The 13,172-nt window shown below is 46.0% G+C and overlaps 1 protein-coding gene across 1 annotated transcript in view; it reads left to right on the forward strand.

The window, feature by feature from the left end:
* TGFBRAP1 (transforming growth factor beta receptor associated protein 1) overlaps positions 1–12,868 on the forward strand; it is a 56,795-nt gene extending 43,927 nt beyond the window's left edge. The window contains exons 8-12 of the mRNA XM_030827607.1: positions 1,615–1,758; positions 3,654–3,800; positions 4,339–4,498; positions 7,623–8,056; positions 9,743–12,868. Of these exons, the coding sequence (XP_030683467.1) occupies positions 1,615–1,758; positions 3,654–3,800; positions 4,339–4,498; positions 7,623–8,056; positions 9,743–9,919 (1,062 nt within the window). The 3' untranslated portion in view covers positions 9,920–12,868. The remainder of the gene's footprint in view (positions 1–1,614; positions 1,759–3,653; positions 3,801–4,338; positions 4,499–7,622; positions 8,057–9,742) is intronic.
* Positions 12,869–13,172: the final 304 nt, after the last annotated feature.

Here is a 13,172-nt window from a genome sequence, read left to right on the forward strand (position 1 = left end):
TCATAATATATCACTGCCCTTATCAGAAAATTTAGGCAGTGAATGACAGTCGGATTTATCATTTCCACTGTTAGTGACGATCACTGTTGCCAGTGAGCTGGGTATGTTATTATCGTTGTGTCACCTGTGACAGAACCAAAGCTGATGCATGCCAGTCGCTTGCCCAAGGCCATGCATCCGTGGTAGATCTGGGATCTGAACCGCGCTCCATTGGTCCGGCAGGGGTCCTGCACCCTAATTAAAATGGCATCGATTTATTAGCATTGTCACATTTTGTATCTTACATCTTGCTACTGATCTTGAGAAAAGCCTCATCTCACACTCTCAGGAGACTTTCTCGCCTTCATTATTAGTTATGCATTTGTACTGTACCGTGTTGTTTCCTGATGTGCCTTTATTTTGTGAGGGGCCAAGAACGCCAGCCATATTCCCCAAGCTAAAGTCAACCTCATGACTCTGGCAAGACTGAACATGTATTTAGTGTTTGATTGCTTTGTGAGACTATTGTGGTAACCTGATGGCAGAGCAGAACAACAACAACAAAAAATGGGGTCAGGTGAATTAGCACGTACCCAATGGCCAAGAGTAGATTTGGGTGTCAATGATAAAATTTTCATTTTCAAAAACCTAGTGTTCTCAGTACAGCTTTATATAAGTATAGTAATAACTTTAGCAGAGCTGTAGAGAGATAGATTTGCAAACTTGAAATGATATGGGATAAATCTCCATATGTGGTAGAATTTTATATAAAATGGCACATTTCAAGGTATGTGTGATTATTTGGTTTTGGCAATTCTGTGTTGAAGAAACTCGTATCATAAAAAGTGTTCATATGCTGACATCAGAATTCCAGAATTCATATGCCACCCCTGTTTCTGGGCTCCTTCCTGGTGCTGTGGCTTGGAGGGGTGGTGCGGTGTGCGGGTAGGTGAGGCACGCCGTGCAGGTAGTGCAGAAGGAACCCACGCAACCGTCATCCTTTCCACCCCCAAGTGATGCTGCCTCATTCTGGGGTCCTGAAAGTAGGCTTCACTTAACATGGTAGGGAAGTTTCTGGCTGAAAAAGCAAAAGGCTTTTATCACTGGAGTCTATCCTGAGCCCCCTGTGCAAAAGACAGTGTGAACTCAGGGGACATAATCACTGAAGCTTTTTTAAAAGCACAACATCTGCCTATCACAGTCCAAAGGGGACTTCAAAATCAAGAATGTCTGTGATGGAGAAGATGGAAACAGAGCCTGGCTGATGCTTGTAGGTGAATCTTCTCTGTGTCAAGATGTTATCAGTGACTGTTTTGTTTATTTCATGAAGAAACATTTTTAATATATTCACCTCCCTGCATAAATTCTCTTTACTGTGTTATTGTTAAAAAAAGAAAGAAAGATAAAAGAACCTGAGCTTTATTTTTTTTTATTTCTTGGACTATGTCTTTTTATATTTCTTTATTTCTCCAAAAAAACTAAAATTTAAGCATTTACAGTTTTTCCAACTACTTTAAAAGGTATTAAAAAGCCAAATAAGTAAACATACGCCATTTCTCAACTAATTCTAAGATACGTGCCTTTATGATTGTTTTTTCTTTTCTTTTTCTTTTTTTCTTTTTGATTCCTTTCCAGTTGTGGGTGAACATTGTGAATGGCGATGTCCAGGACTCCACACGCTCAGACCTGTATGAATACATTGTGGATTTTCTTACCTACTGCTTAGATGAGGAGCTAGTGTGGGCCTATGCTGATTGGGTCCTGCAGAAAAGTGAAGAGGTTTGTGCTTCATAAAAATGCATTCTCTTTGGTTGGGGGAGGTGGTAAAAACAGACCCCAAAAGCTTTGCTTTTAGGAGGGGAAAAGAAAGCTACATTTCAACCTCCTTCTCTGTTTTTTGTTGTTGTTATTATTCCCCTTTTAATACCTTCCCTTGAGCTCTCTGGATTCTAGCCCTAGGGCAGTTCTGCATCTTGCTGCTGAGACATTCCATTGAGAATCCCCTTGCTGGGGCAAGTCACTTGTATAGAAAAGCAAGACATAGCCAGCTTGCATTTTTAGCGTCTTCTTAAGAACTTGTGTCTGTGAACCCCACTCCTCAACCCCTCAGAAGTCTGACACTGCTGTTTTCTGGAGCAGGATTAGGTGGTTGCCCTGCAGGACTTGATCTTTGGAAGGAGGAAGCACCCAGACCTGGGCCACACTGGGAAGCCTGTTGCCCTCATCCCTGCCCCCACCACTGCCAACATGGAGCTTGTGGGCCTGGAGGAGGGAGGGGAGCCATGAGCAAGACTCGGCCTGTCTTGGAGGCTGAGAAATGCTGGCAGTGAAAAAGCACCTGTTGGCTAGAGGGGAGGTAGCAGGCTCAGGACAGTATCCTTAGTAAAGCCCCACAGGTGACCACAGGTGACTGGGAAGAAGACAGCAAGCATTTCAGTTCTCATCGTGAAAAACGTATATGCTTCCATGGCTCCCCTCAGAGAGACAAAATGAGCTTTCTGATGCAGGATGTTGGTCCTGAATGGAGAGTTTCTGAGTGCTGCATCTGCCTTTCTAAAACCTGAGTTGGAATATATTCTCGTATCCTCCGTGGTGCTGGCTTCCTTGGAAAATCAGAGCCAGGCACTTGCACTTTGCATACTTGCTTCTCCGTCTTTACTTTGGCTCTGTGCACACGCCTGCAGAGCACGTCCTGACCCGCTCACACACACCTAAAACATGGATCTCAGTGCCGTTGCCAGGGTTAGGCCTCTCTCAATGCTTATGGATGATAACAGGAGAACATACATGGAATTCAGTGTACTGCACGGTGGACAATCCCCTGACAAAGGTCATCGCTTAAACATCACAGCAACCCCTCAGTGGGCATTAGCTACAGGTGAGGAAACTGAGGCTATAGTTGGTAGGGCTGGGACACAAATCCAGGCTTATAGAATCCAAAATTCATACCATAATACATGATACATGAATGTATTGGCCTTGGAGGGGGGAGGTGCGTGTGTGCGTGCACACGATAGAACCTCCGCACGTAGGTACTCAGGGGAGGGGCAGTGGAGAGCTGCTTTCCTGCCTGCCTCACTGTCCTTTCCTTGAACCAGAGGATTGGACCAGTGCCTCCACTTGATAGACACAGGAAGGCAGCCTGGAAACTTGCTCAGGGACTGGAGGCTCAGATCTCAGATTAACCGTCTATCATAAATAACCCAGAGTAGATAATCCATGTTCAGAGAAGTGAGTTTACTGTACAGAAATTTCAGCACTTTTGATATCTTTTCACATACTGTTCAGCAACTGGCTATCCCTGTTCTTGGATGATCTTAATGTTATGGGTTGTCAAAATCTGTCACCAATATATGCTTTGTTCTTCAGTTTCCAATTTGCACGGGGTGTGTGAGGAGGGCTTCAGGGTATAGGCTGGCTTTTCTGTCTTGATTTTTTGCCCTCTGGCCTTTGACAGTGCTTCATGCTGGGCTGTTTTTCTCCATAATTATATTTTTTAAACCACTATATTGAGATATGATTGACATACAAAAGGCTGTGCATATTTAATGTATTATGTCATCATATTTTAAGTGATGATTTTATCCAAAGCTTGAATGTACAGTGACCAAAATAAAGATGAAGGAAAGGTGGGTTTGAGAAGGACAGTAACTGTATTGTCGCTCCTCTTTCAGGTCGGAGTTCAGGTTTTCACCAAGAGACCTTTGGATGAACAGCAGAAGAACAGTTTTAATCCAGACAACATTATCAGTTGCCTTAAAAAATACCCTAAAGCCCTTGTGAAGTATCTGGAATATCTTGTGATAGACAAGAAACTGCAGGTGAGCACTGCAGAACTTAGACTAAAGAGTGTGGGCTGGAGAGACGGAATTGAACTAGAACACGTGATTGAACTAGAGCATGTGATTCTGTGTAATGTCTGCTCCCCGGGTAATCCATCCGTACTTGTTGATGGTCTGATGGGGGCCTTGAGGCTTGCAGAAAGAGACCTGGAGCAATAGGTAGCTTTATTTTTTTCTCCTTCCGTCTCACACCCACTCAGCTTTTATTTTTCCTCTCTTTTCCTTCTTTGTTATTATCCTTAAAGGGAATAAAGGGAGCTATACCTTTTTGTAGGTTATCTAAATTCTGTGGCCCTTACTTCTCAAAATAAGAGGTGACATTTTGTTCTATTCCCCATAGATGGTAAACTCATCTCAGTATCGTGGTTTCTGAGAGGGTTTCGATCCAGCAAGTGAGCATCTGCCCAGCTCATGTCAGCGCAGGCCCGGTCTCCAAGCCCTGGTTGACGGGGGAGAGCTTTGACTTTCCCACTTGAAAACACTGTCTGTCTGCTTGGCTCCCCCCTGTTTCCTGCAGAAAGAAGAGTATCACACCCACTTAGCTGTGCTGTACCTGGAAGAGGTGCTGCAGCAGAGGGCCTCCGCCAGCAGCAAGGGCACAGAGGCCACCGAGACGCAGGCCAAGCTGCGGCGGCTACTCCAGAAGTCTGATTTATACCGAGTCCACTTTCTCCTTGGTGAGGATGATCTCAGTATTGTCTCCCTTTGGAAAAAACTCATTTCAAGGGGGTGGGAGGAAGCAGAGAGAAGGGCTTTGGCACAGCTCCTGGTTGATTCCACAGGGTGATTCTTTGAGCCCCTTTTTTTAAAAATATATTTTTTAATGAAGACAGGGTGTCACTTTGTCACCCAGGCTGGTCTCAAACTCATGGCCTCAGGTGATCTTCCTGCTTCTGCCTCCTAAGGTGCTGGGATTACAGGCATGAGCCACCACACTCAGCCCTTGAGCCTCTTTTGACAGAGTCAGCCTCCCTGCAGGGAGAAATGAGGCTTCTTGTGCCTCTAGAGATGGACCGTGCCTCTAGATGGACAGTGCCCTTTGATTGATGATGTTGGCGCTGCCCTGGTAGACTTTAGACGTCTGTGTGTCTCTTGAGTGTCTTTATTCAGTGTCAAAGCACTGAGTCATAGTTCCCTCTGATGACTTCAGTCTCTGATCAAGGCTTTGCAGTAGGCACTGCCCCCAGCGGCCCACTCCTGGGCTGCTCAAGGCTCAGGTCCCTCGAGCTCTGAGCAAGAAGGTTGTGCAGGAGTCTTGGAGGGCATCTGGGTTTCCATTCCTCGGGGGTACAGAGACCACAGTTTCTGTATTGTCTAAAGTTCCACAGCACAGCATGGTGCTTGCAACTGGTAGAATTAACTAGTTTCTTGCCGCATTAAGAATTTCTAGATTTATACTCACTGGGGTTAGTGATGTGTCTTTCTTTAATGGCCTTTAATACCATTTTTTGACCAATAACAAAGCATATCTAACACACGTGTTGTCTCCATAAAGCACATCACAACCTTCCAGAGCTTAGGAGCGCCAGGCAGCACTTCAGCACTACACTGAAATCACCAACAAAAAGCACCAAAATGCAAAAAAGCATGGCAATAAATAGCCCGTGAAAAGGAAACGTGTAGGTAGTACAACAGCTGAAGCAAGGAGGGAGGGCACTCCTTCTTTGGCCTCAGCTCTGCGTCAGGCTCTGTGCTTGTCGTAAATGACCTTGAAGTTGCTGCGAGTGTTGATTGGGAGGTTACAAATAAATTTCAGCGAGTAGGTGACTTTGTAAATACAGAATCCACAAATAATGAGGATTGACTAGATATGCCAGGCATAGGTTGAAACGCTGAGGCTGCCTTATGACACAGTTTCCACAACAACCCTGTGAAGTGAGGCCTGTTTTTCCTCCATTTTTACGGAAGAGTGCTGTGAAGCCCAGAGAGGTTACCCCGCTTGCCACAGGTCACACAGCCCATGAGCAGTAGAGCCAGAACACAGGTGTGGGTTGGTATTTCATGAAACCAGCAAACACTAGTTCTGGCTTGCACCTGCACCTGCATTAGGACTTTCTGTGGCTATCCACCGTGCGATCTCTGTTCACTCACAGCCACTGTCCCTGACTGATCTGTGCCAGGGTGTCCCAGCTATTGAATATTTTTACTCACTCCTGACTTATCCTTTTTGCTTTACAAATCTCCTTATAAAACTCTCAGGCCAGCCACAAGTGTGTGGTTCCACCAGCTTTTCTGAGTATGTAGAGTGTGTCACTGTGCATTGAGGATACGAAGATGGATGAGACTCGGTCCTGGTCCTCAGAGACTCAGAGTTTAATTGGAATGCAGTTAAGGGCAGGTACAGTTCTAGAAGGGCCGAGGAACCCACGAGCTGTGCCTTGGGATGGAGGGGTCAGAGGCAGCTTCCCGGAAGAGGCCCTATATGAGCAGTCATTAGGTATAAGCCTGGGCTTGCAGGTAGCACAGGGGAGCTTTCAGGCAATGGGGGTATCCCCTGCAGCACTGTGGGAGCACTGGAAATCCAAACACTAATTTTGTATCCCTTCTTAGTTAGATAACTTGGGGAGATGTCAGTCTAGGGAAGTTGTAAAAACAATTCCAGCCCAACCTATCCACTTGGGCTGGCTGTAGGAGTCAAATATAAATGAGATGATAGATGTGGAAGTGTAAATCACCACAATGATCTTTTCTTAACTGTCTTTGTACCTCACCCAGGGCCTTAACTATGGCAGCCACTTAGTAATTATTTGTTGGCCTTCCACTGTGAGGATGAAGGCATTGCCTATTGTGGCTTCTGTGTTTAGTGCTATAAGGGATGTACCTTGTAGGGCCAGCCCTTGGCTACATGGGTAGCAATGTCTGCCATGTTCTTCAGGCCTAAAACAGCCAAGATTCAAATGCCTATAATTTGATTATTAGTCTTGACCCTAAACTAAGGGTTGTCCTCATAATATTTATTCACAGTAGGAAGAGATCTTATAATCTCTTGAGGATGTAAAAACAGATGAGCCTCACTTCTGGTCCTTAGAGACTCAGAGTTTAACTGCAATGCAGATAAGGGCTGGTGCAGTTCTATACGGGCTGGGGTGGGAAGTTACAGATGGGGTTACAGATGGGGTAGGAAGCATGGTGACTTTGTCAGTGAGACACAGCCCACTAAGGGTGGGGCCTTGGTCAGGAATGACGCTTTGGGTTATGTCATTTTCCTTAGGACCTGGAAGCTTAATTGCAGGTGAAACAAACAAAAAATCCTATTATTGGCAACCTTCTGTTGAATAATGTAGAGATGGATTTTGAATAATATGAGCTCATATTCCGTTCAATGAAATCTACTTTAAGTTGGAATAAAGGGGTTCAGCACATCTTTTGGGGTGAAGCAGTGTGTGTTAGAAGTTTAGGGGACATAGTGTCCTATTTTAGTCAAAAGATACTGTCCTGGGAGGATAGGAGTGATGATGGAGTGACTGGAGACCTGGAAGGCTGATACTTACTGAGCCACTGGGCCTTTCTGAGGTTGTGGTTCATTTGTTCTTTTCATCCTCTGAACACTGGAGAAACGAATCATTCTGTAGTCCAGCTATACTTTTGAGTAGAGTCTGCCTTCTGTTTTACTAACACCTGGATTCACAGTGTGAAAATGCAAGAAAACCTTCCCTCAGTCATCTGGGTGGCAGCATTTGGCATTGTGAGGGAGCCAGGTTGACTTTTCCCCTCCTGAAGCCCAGAGCAGCAAGGAGTCCAGTCGCTGGGCAGGTGGCCGGTGGGCCCTTTTCTTTCTGAGCTACGGGTTCTGTCTTGCAGAGAGGCTGCAGGGAGCTGGCCTGCCCATGGAGAGCGCCATCCTGCACGGGAAGCTGGGCGAGCACGAGAAGGCGCTGCATATCCTGGTGCACGAGCTGCAGGACTTCGCAGCGGCCGAGGACTATTGCCTGTGGTGCTCCGAGGGCCGAGACCCACCCCACCGCCAGCACCTCTTTCACACGCTGCTGGCCATCTACCTGCGTGCTGGCCCCACCACCCACGAGCTGGCTGTGGCTGCTGTGGACCTGCTGAACCGCCACGCCACCGAATTTGATGCGGCCCAGGTGCTGCAGATGCTGCCCGACACCTGGTCAGTGCAGCTCCTCTGCCCATTCCTGATGGGGGCCATGAGGGACAGCATCCATGCCAGGAGGACCATGCAGGTGGCTCTCGGCCTGGCCAGGTCCGAAAACTTAATCTACACCTACGATAAGGTAAGTGCCGGCCCCCACAAGCTGCTTCCTGGTCAGTCAACATTGTATTGAAGGTAGATTTTACTGATGGAAAAATAGTCTTTGTCGGTTTTTCTTTTTTCTGTCTCTATGACTACAACACATCAACATCTGATCCTGCTCATAGAAACTGAGGTCTATGTGAGCAGAGGCAGAGGTTGGGCTGGTAGGTGTAACATCGGTGTAGTTTTTCTCCCCTTTTGGATGCTGGTGATTAAGAGAGTCTGTAGGGAGGAGAGCAGCATCAGAATATCAGGCGCTTACCCAGCACGTGCTGTGTGCCAGGAACTGACCTAGGCATTTTACATCATGCTAGCATTTTGTTATCATGACAGTTTTATGCAGTATTTACTGTCAGCATCTCCATTTCACAGGAGAGGAAACTGAGGCAGAGAGCAGTCGCATGCTCAGGAAGTGGGAGTGCCCAGAGCTGCCTCCCAGGCCAGTTGAGAACCCCACATTCTTCATCCCCACACTATACTCCCCTTCTGGAGACTTCTTTCTTGTGGGCCTAAATTCTTCTTTCCAGAGCGGGAATCTGACGTGTTCCCCTCCCACTTAGAAGCCTTTGCTGACGTCCCCTGTCCTGGAAGATGCAGTCCCACCTCCTTCAGCCCATCCCTCCCTACCTCTCTCTGCTTCCCAACTCATGTCCTGGCTTTAGCACAACCTTCCAGACGTGATTTGGTATTTCATACTTTGTTGCTTTTGTAAATGCTCTACCCACTGCCTGAGATATTCTTACCTTTTTCTTTGTCCTCAGCAAATGCCCAGTCAAAATTTAGCGTTTATTTTTTTCCCTTGGTGAAGCGATCTCATACCTCTTAAGTAGAGTAATCACCTTCTCTTTCCCCACTTTTACTTTGTGTTCACATTCACAACTGTCACCCTGTACTATTAGAGTTTGGGTTCTTTGAGGACAGGGAACTTCATTTCTTTATCTCAGTGTCTGTAGGGCTAAGCCTGCCATGTTGAAGGCATCTAATCCGTGTTTGTGGAAGGAGTGATGCAACTAAGGAGTGCAGGATGAATCGCTGAGTTGCTGCTTGATCCTGCCAATAGACCAACCTGCCTCAGTTGACACGAGTGAATTGTGTAGAAAAACTTTATAACTTTCAGAACTCAAGTCCTGTGGATCAGACAGGAACCAATGGCATTAAGACTCAGTTTCACCAGTTACTTCTAAGGAAACGGAAGGGTGTCTCCCAGGACCAGCCAGGAATCTGCCACTCGTTGGCTGTATAACTTGACTACATCCCTTATTTGTGCTTTACTTTTCTTATTTGCAAATGAGAGAACCCTGGAGTTACACTATTATATGGTCCCATTCAGCATTAACATTCATGACTTTCTAACGGGCCTTGCTTGAAATGATCAGAGCCCAGAGAATGTTGGAGAGAGGATCTTGGGTAGAAATGCCTCAGCCAGACAAGCAGCAATTACTTTTGTGAAATAAGAAAAGCAATTGTGTAGCTTTCTTCCTTGTCCAGTTACTAAGGATGGTTTTATTTACACCTTTAGCATTTTGTTTCAAGAAGTTGATATTAAAGAAATCCTCGTCATAATAACCCATGGAGTAATGCATGTCAACTCTGCAACACTAGAACGTAGCCACTTTAAGTATACTTAACACATGACAACATTCTCAGTCTTGGTTTCTTCTTGCAGATGAAGTTGAAAGGAAGCTCAATCCGACTCTCAGACAAAAAGCTTTGTCAGATATGCCAAAATCCCTTTTGTGAGCCTGTGTTTGTTAGATACCCAAATGGTGGTCTTGTGCACACCCACTGTGCTGCCAGCAGACACACAAACCCCAGCTCATCCAGCCCTGGCACTCGGACTTGAAAAGCTTGGCCCGAGGGTGTGAGGGGAACTCCGAGTTCTTTCTGAGCCTGCTGGATGTGAAGAGCAGATGACCACCATGCTCTGTGTCAGCCAGCACGAAGGGAGACATTTGGGTGCCAGGGAGCCTTCCGTCCACACGCAACAAGGACTCCTCACTGCTGACCAGGCTCTATGAATGTACATGGAAAACCCCTAAAAATCCCAGAAATAGAGACATACAAGAGTTCACCTGTCCAGGTACATAGTAATCCAAGACAGAGGTCTACTTTGAGAAAAAAAAAAAAAAAAAAGGGAGTCTTCCTCATGCAGTCCAGACCCAGGTGGGGGATCCCCCACCACCCCCACACTCCAACCTTTAGACTCACGTTTGCACTGAAAACATGGCTTCGGTGTGGCTGGCGACAAAGCCCTCTCTTGCCTGGGTGAGTGGCGAGGGCACAGAGCCTCATGAGGGTCAGCCTTGCCCTCCTGCAGAGACACGTTCTCCATCCACGCTGCTCACTCGTGGGCCGGTTTCCTAGGGTTACCTCGTGGGCTCTGCCTTTGCCCTCAGAAACGGCTGACCCTGGAGAAGTACCTTTGTTCCTTCTTACTTCCTCTCTGGCTCTCAGCTCCCAAAAGATTCTGCCTTGTGTACCCAAGCACTCACTCTTGGGTGAACTCCTGCTTCTGGCCACCTAGCAAGTGAAGATCTGTTAAGAAACTGAGAATGCTCCAAGAGAGAAGCTGCTCTCCCCGCCTTGAAAAAGCCACGGACACGGGAAACCCATGGCGGGCAAGGGCCCAGCTGTGTGCTCCTTTCCTGTCGTGGCATCTGCTGATTTGAAACTCCACGATGAACACGTTGAACTAAACATTTTTATTTAAATTTGTATCATGTTCGTAGTTGCTCTCTTGTTGAGAGAGTCATCTGTCCTGTTTGTTAGGGATATTTTTTCTTGTTAAAATGTACCTCCTGTTGAATACTCGGGAAATTCAAAGGGAAGCGTGGTCAGCACACACTGAGCGTTCTTTTCTGGAGAGGCCGGTTTTAGCCTCGCACCTTTAGCAGGACCGACAGCAGGTGGAAGGGCCCGTGTGCTGGACGGGGGTGTCACCTCCTGGATGGCACACCCTCCTGAGGACGTCCAGACAGGCTGTGTCACTTTCCAGCACTTTATGTGCCTGCTCTGAGGTTTCTTGAACACACAGCAACGGCCTCTCCTTCATCACAGGCCGGGGATTCCTTTTGTGTTTCTGTATAACATCGATGACGAGCTGAAGCTGTTGTCACTTCACTGCCCTCTTCGGAATTTCTTCATTGTGCTGACTGATTCTATTAGGGGCTAACAATAAAGGCAGTCTACCCACTACTATCATGCTTGGGAAACAAGCGTCAGCTTGTACATATGACAAGAGAGGACCCTGAATACACCCTCTCTTCATCAGCCCAAGCCTTACTGAGGTGGGATGAAGACCTCATTCTCTGTTCTTTAAAACATGTTTCGTGAACTAATATTGGTCCATGTATCTTTTGTCCATTTGGGACTCTAAGTGGGTCAAGAAGCAACAGCATCCACGTGTTGTTTGGGGGGAATTGGCACCATTTTTTCCTGACTATGTTTCAATTAACTAACGAATAAATGATGAAGAAATTCTCCTTGTAGCACAACTGTATGCTGTGTAAATTGGTATGAGCTCAAAGCCCAGTCATATGTTATACCTGTGGGTGACTCTGTGGTAGAATGGTCATATTACTGCATATGTTATCATGACAACTTGTGAGTTTGAGTTTATATTTCTCAAAGAACAAGTTACCCGTGTATGCAACATTGCGCCATTAAAAGCTCTATTTCTCTGTACACCAAATGGGTAAAATCTAGAAAAAGCTTTGCAATTTCTCATTCCTAACACAGAGACAGAGTCTCACTCTGTCACCCAGGCTGGAGTGCAGTGGCGCAATGTCAGCTCACTGCAACCTCCACCTCCTGGGTTCAAGCGATTCTCCTGCTTCAGCCTCCCGAGTAGCTGGGACTACAGGTGCATGCCACCACGCCCAGCTGATTTTTGTATTTTTAGTAGAGATGGGCTTTCACCATGTTGGCCAGGGTGGTCTCGGTCTCCTGACCTCGTGATCTGCCTCCCTTGGCCTCCCAAAGTGCTGAGATTACAGGCGTGAGCCACCACGCCCAGCCAACACTAGTCATTTTTATTTTTTCACTGAACATTGATCAATACTCTAAAATGTTTGTCATCCTTTAAAATAGTGGGAATTAAAGTTGAGCAGTTTTCCATCTCTACCAAATCCTTAACCACAAGCAGCATTCTATTACAGTATGAAGAATTGTCTCATGTGTTAAACTGTACTTTTCTCTAACCTTTCTCTCACTCCTACAAGGTCCTTTTCTCAAACCATATTTCTGAGAGAAATGTATAGTTCTTTCTCACAGGCCTGCTGATTTGTAACTGTGCCATTGCATAGAGCAATTAGATCCATCCGACCTTTTTCCCCTCATTAGGTTCAGTGGAACCATTCTAGTTAAAACAGCATGAACTGAACTCAGTTTACATTCATATTCTATGGGCAATACCATTTGGTTTTTGGAACTGTTTATCTGCTGTTCCCTATCAAGTATTAATGTAGGGATGTCACTCAGGCTGCGTTGCACTGGGCTGAGTTCAGCTGCGACACTCCCACTGACGCGTGCTTACATGTGTTTCTCACTTCCGGAGCACAGGCAGGTGGCTGCAGGGTCCCAGCTCTGAATGGATGCCCATGACGCAACTGGGGCAGCCCTTGCTTTTTGCTTGCTCTTCCACAGAAACCTTTGTCCTTGCAACTTTATCCTTTGCCCCTGATTGGGTTCCAGATACACAAAATGTACAAATGTAAACTTGCTCATTTTATTAAAATTCTTTTAGTTCTTTGTTCTTTCTGTAATTTTTTAAAATAAAAATTGCCTTGATGGAGTGATGGTTTCCACTCGCACCATACCTAGTCTAAAGAGTTCTAGAATCTGTACCTTGCTTTTCCTAGCACCTACAGAGGACTTGAGTTGCCAACCCCTTAAATTCTGCTATTGTTTTACCAAATTTTAACCTTGTCTGCTTCTGAATTTACCCAATGCATACTTTAGGGTGCTCCTTGACATTGGTTGCCTTCAGATTAATCGTGCGCTGAGGAATTCAACCGGGGAGATTTCTGATTACTTCTTATCTACTTTACCTTTTAGCCAGATACTCTTAAATAAGCCTGCTACTCTTGGATTTCTAA

Source organism: Nomascus leucogenys, chromosome 14 (genome assembly GCF_006542625.1).
Source record: "Nomascus leucogenys isolate Asia chromosome 14, Asia_NLE_v1, whole genome shotgun sequence".
In the NCBI taxonomy this organism is placed as follows: Eukaryota; Metazoa; Chordata; class Mammalia; order Primates; family Hylobatidae; genus Nomascus; species Nomascus leucogenys.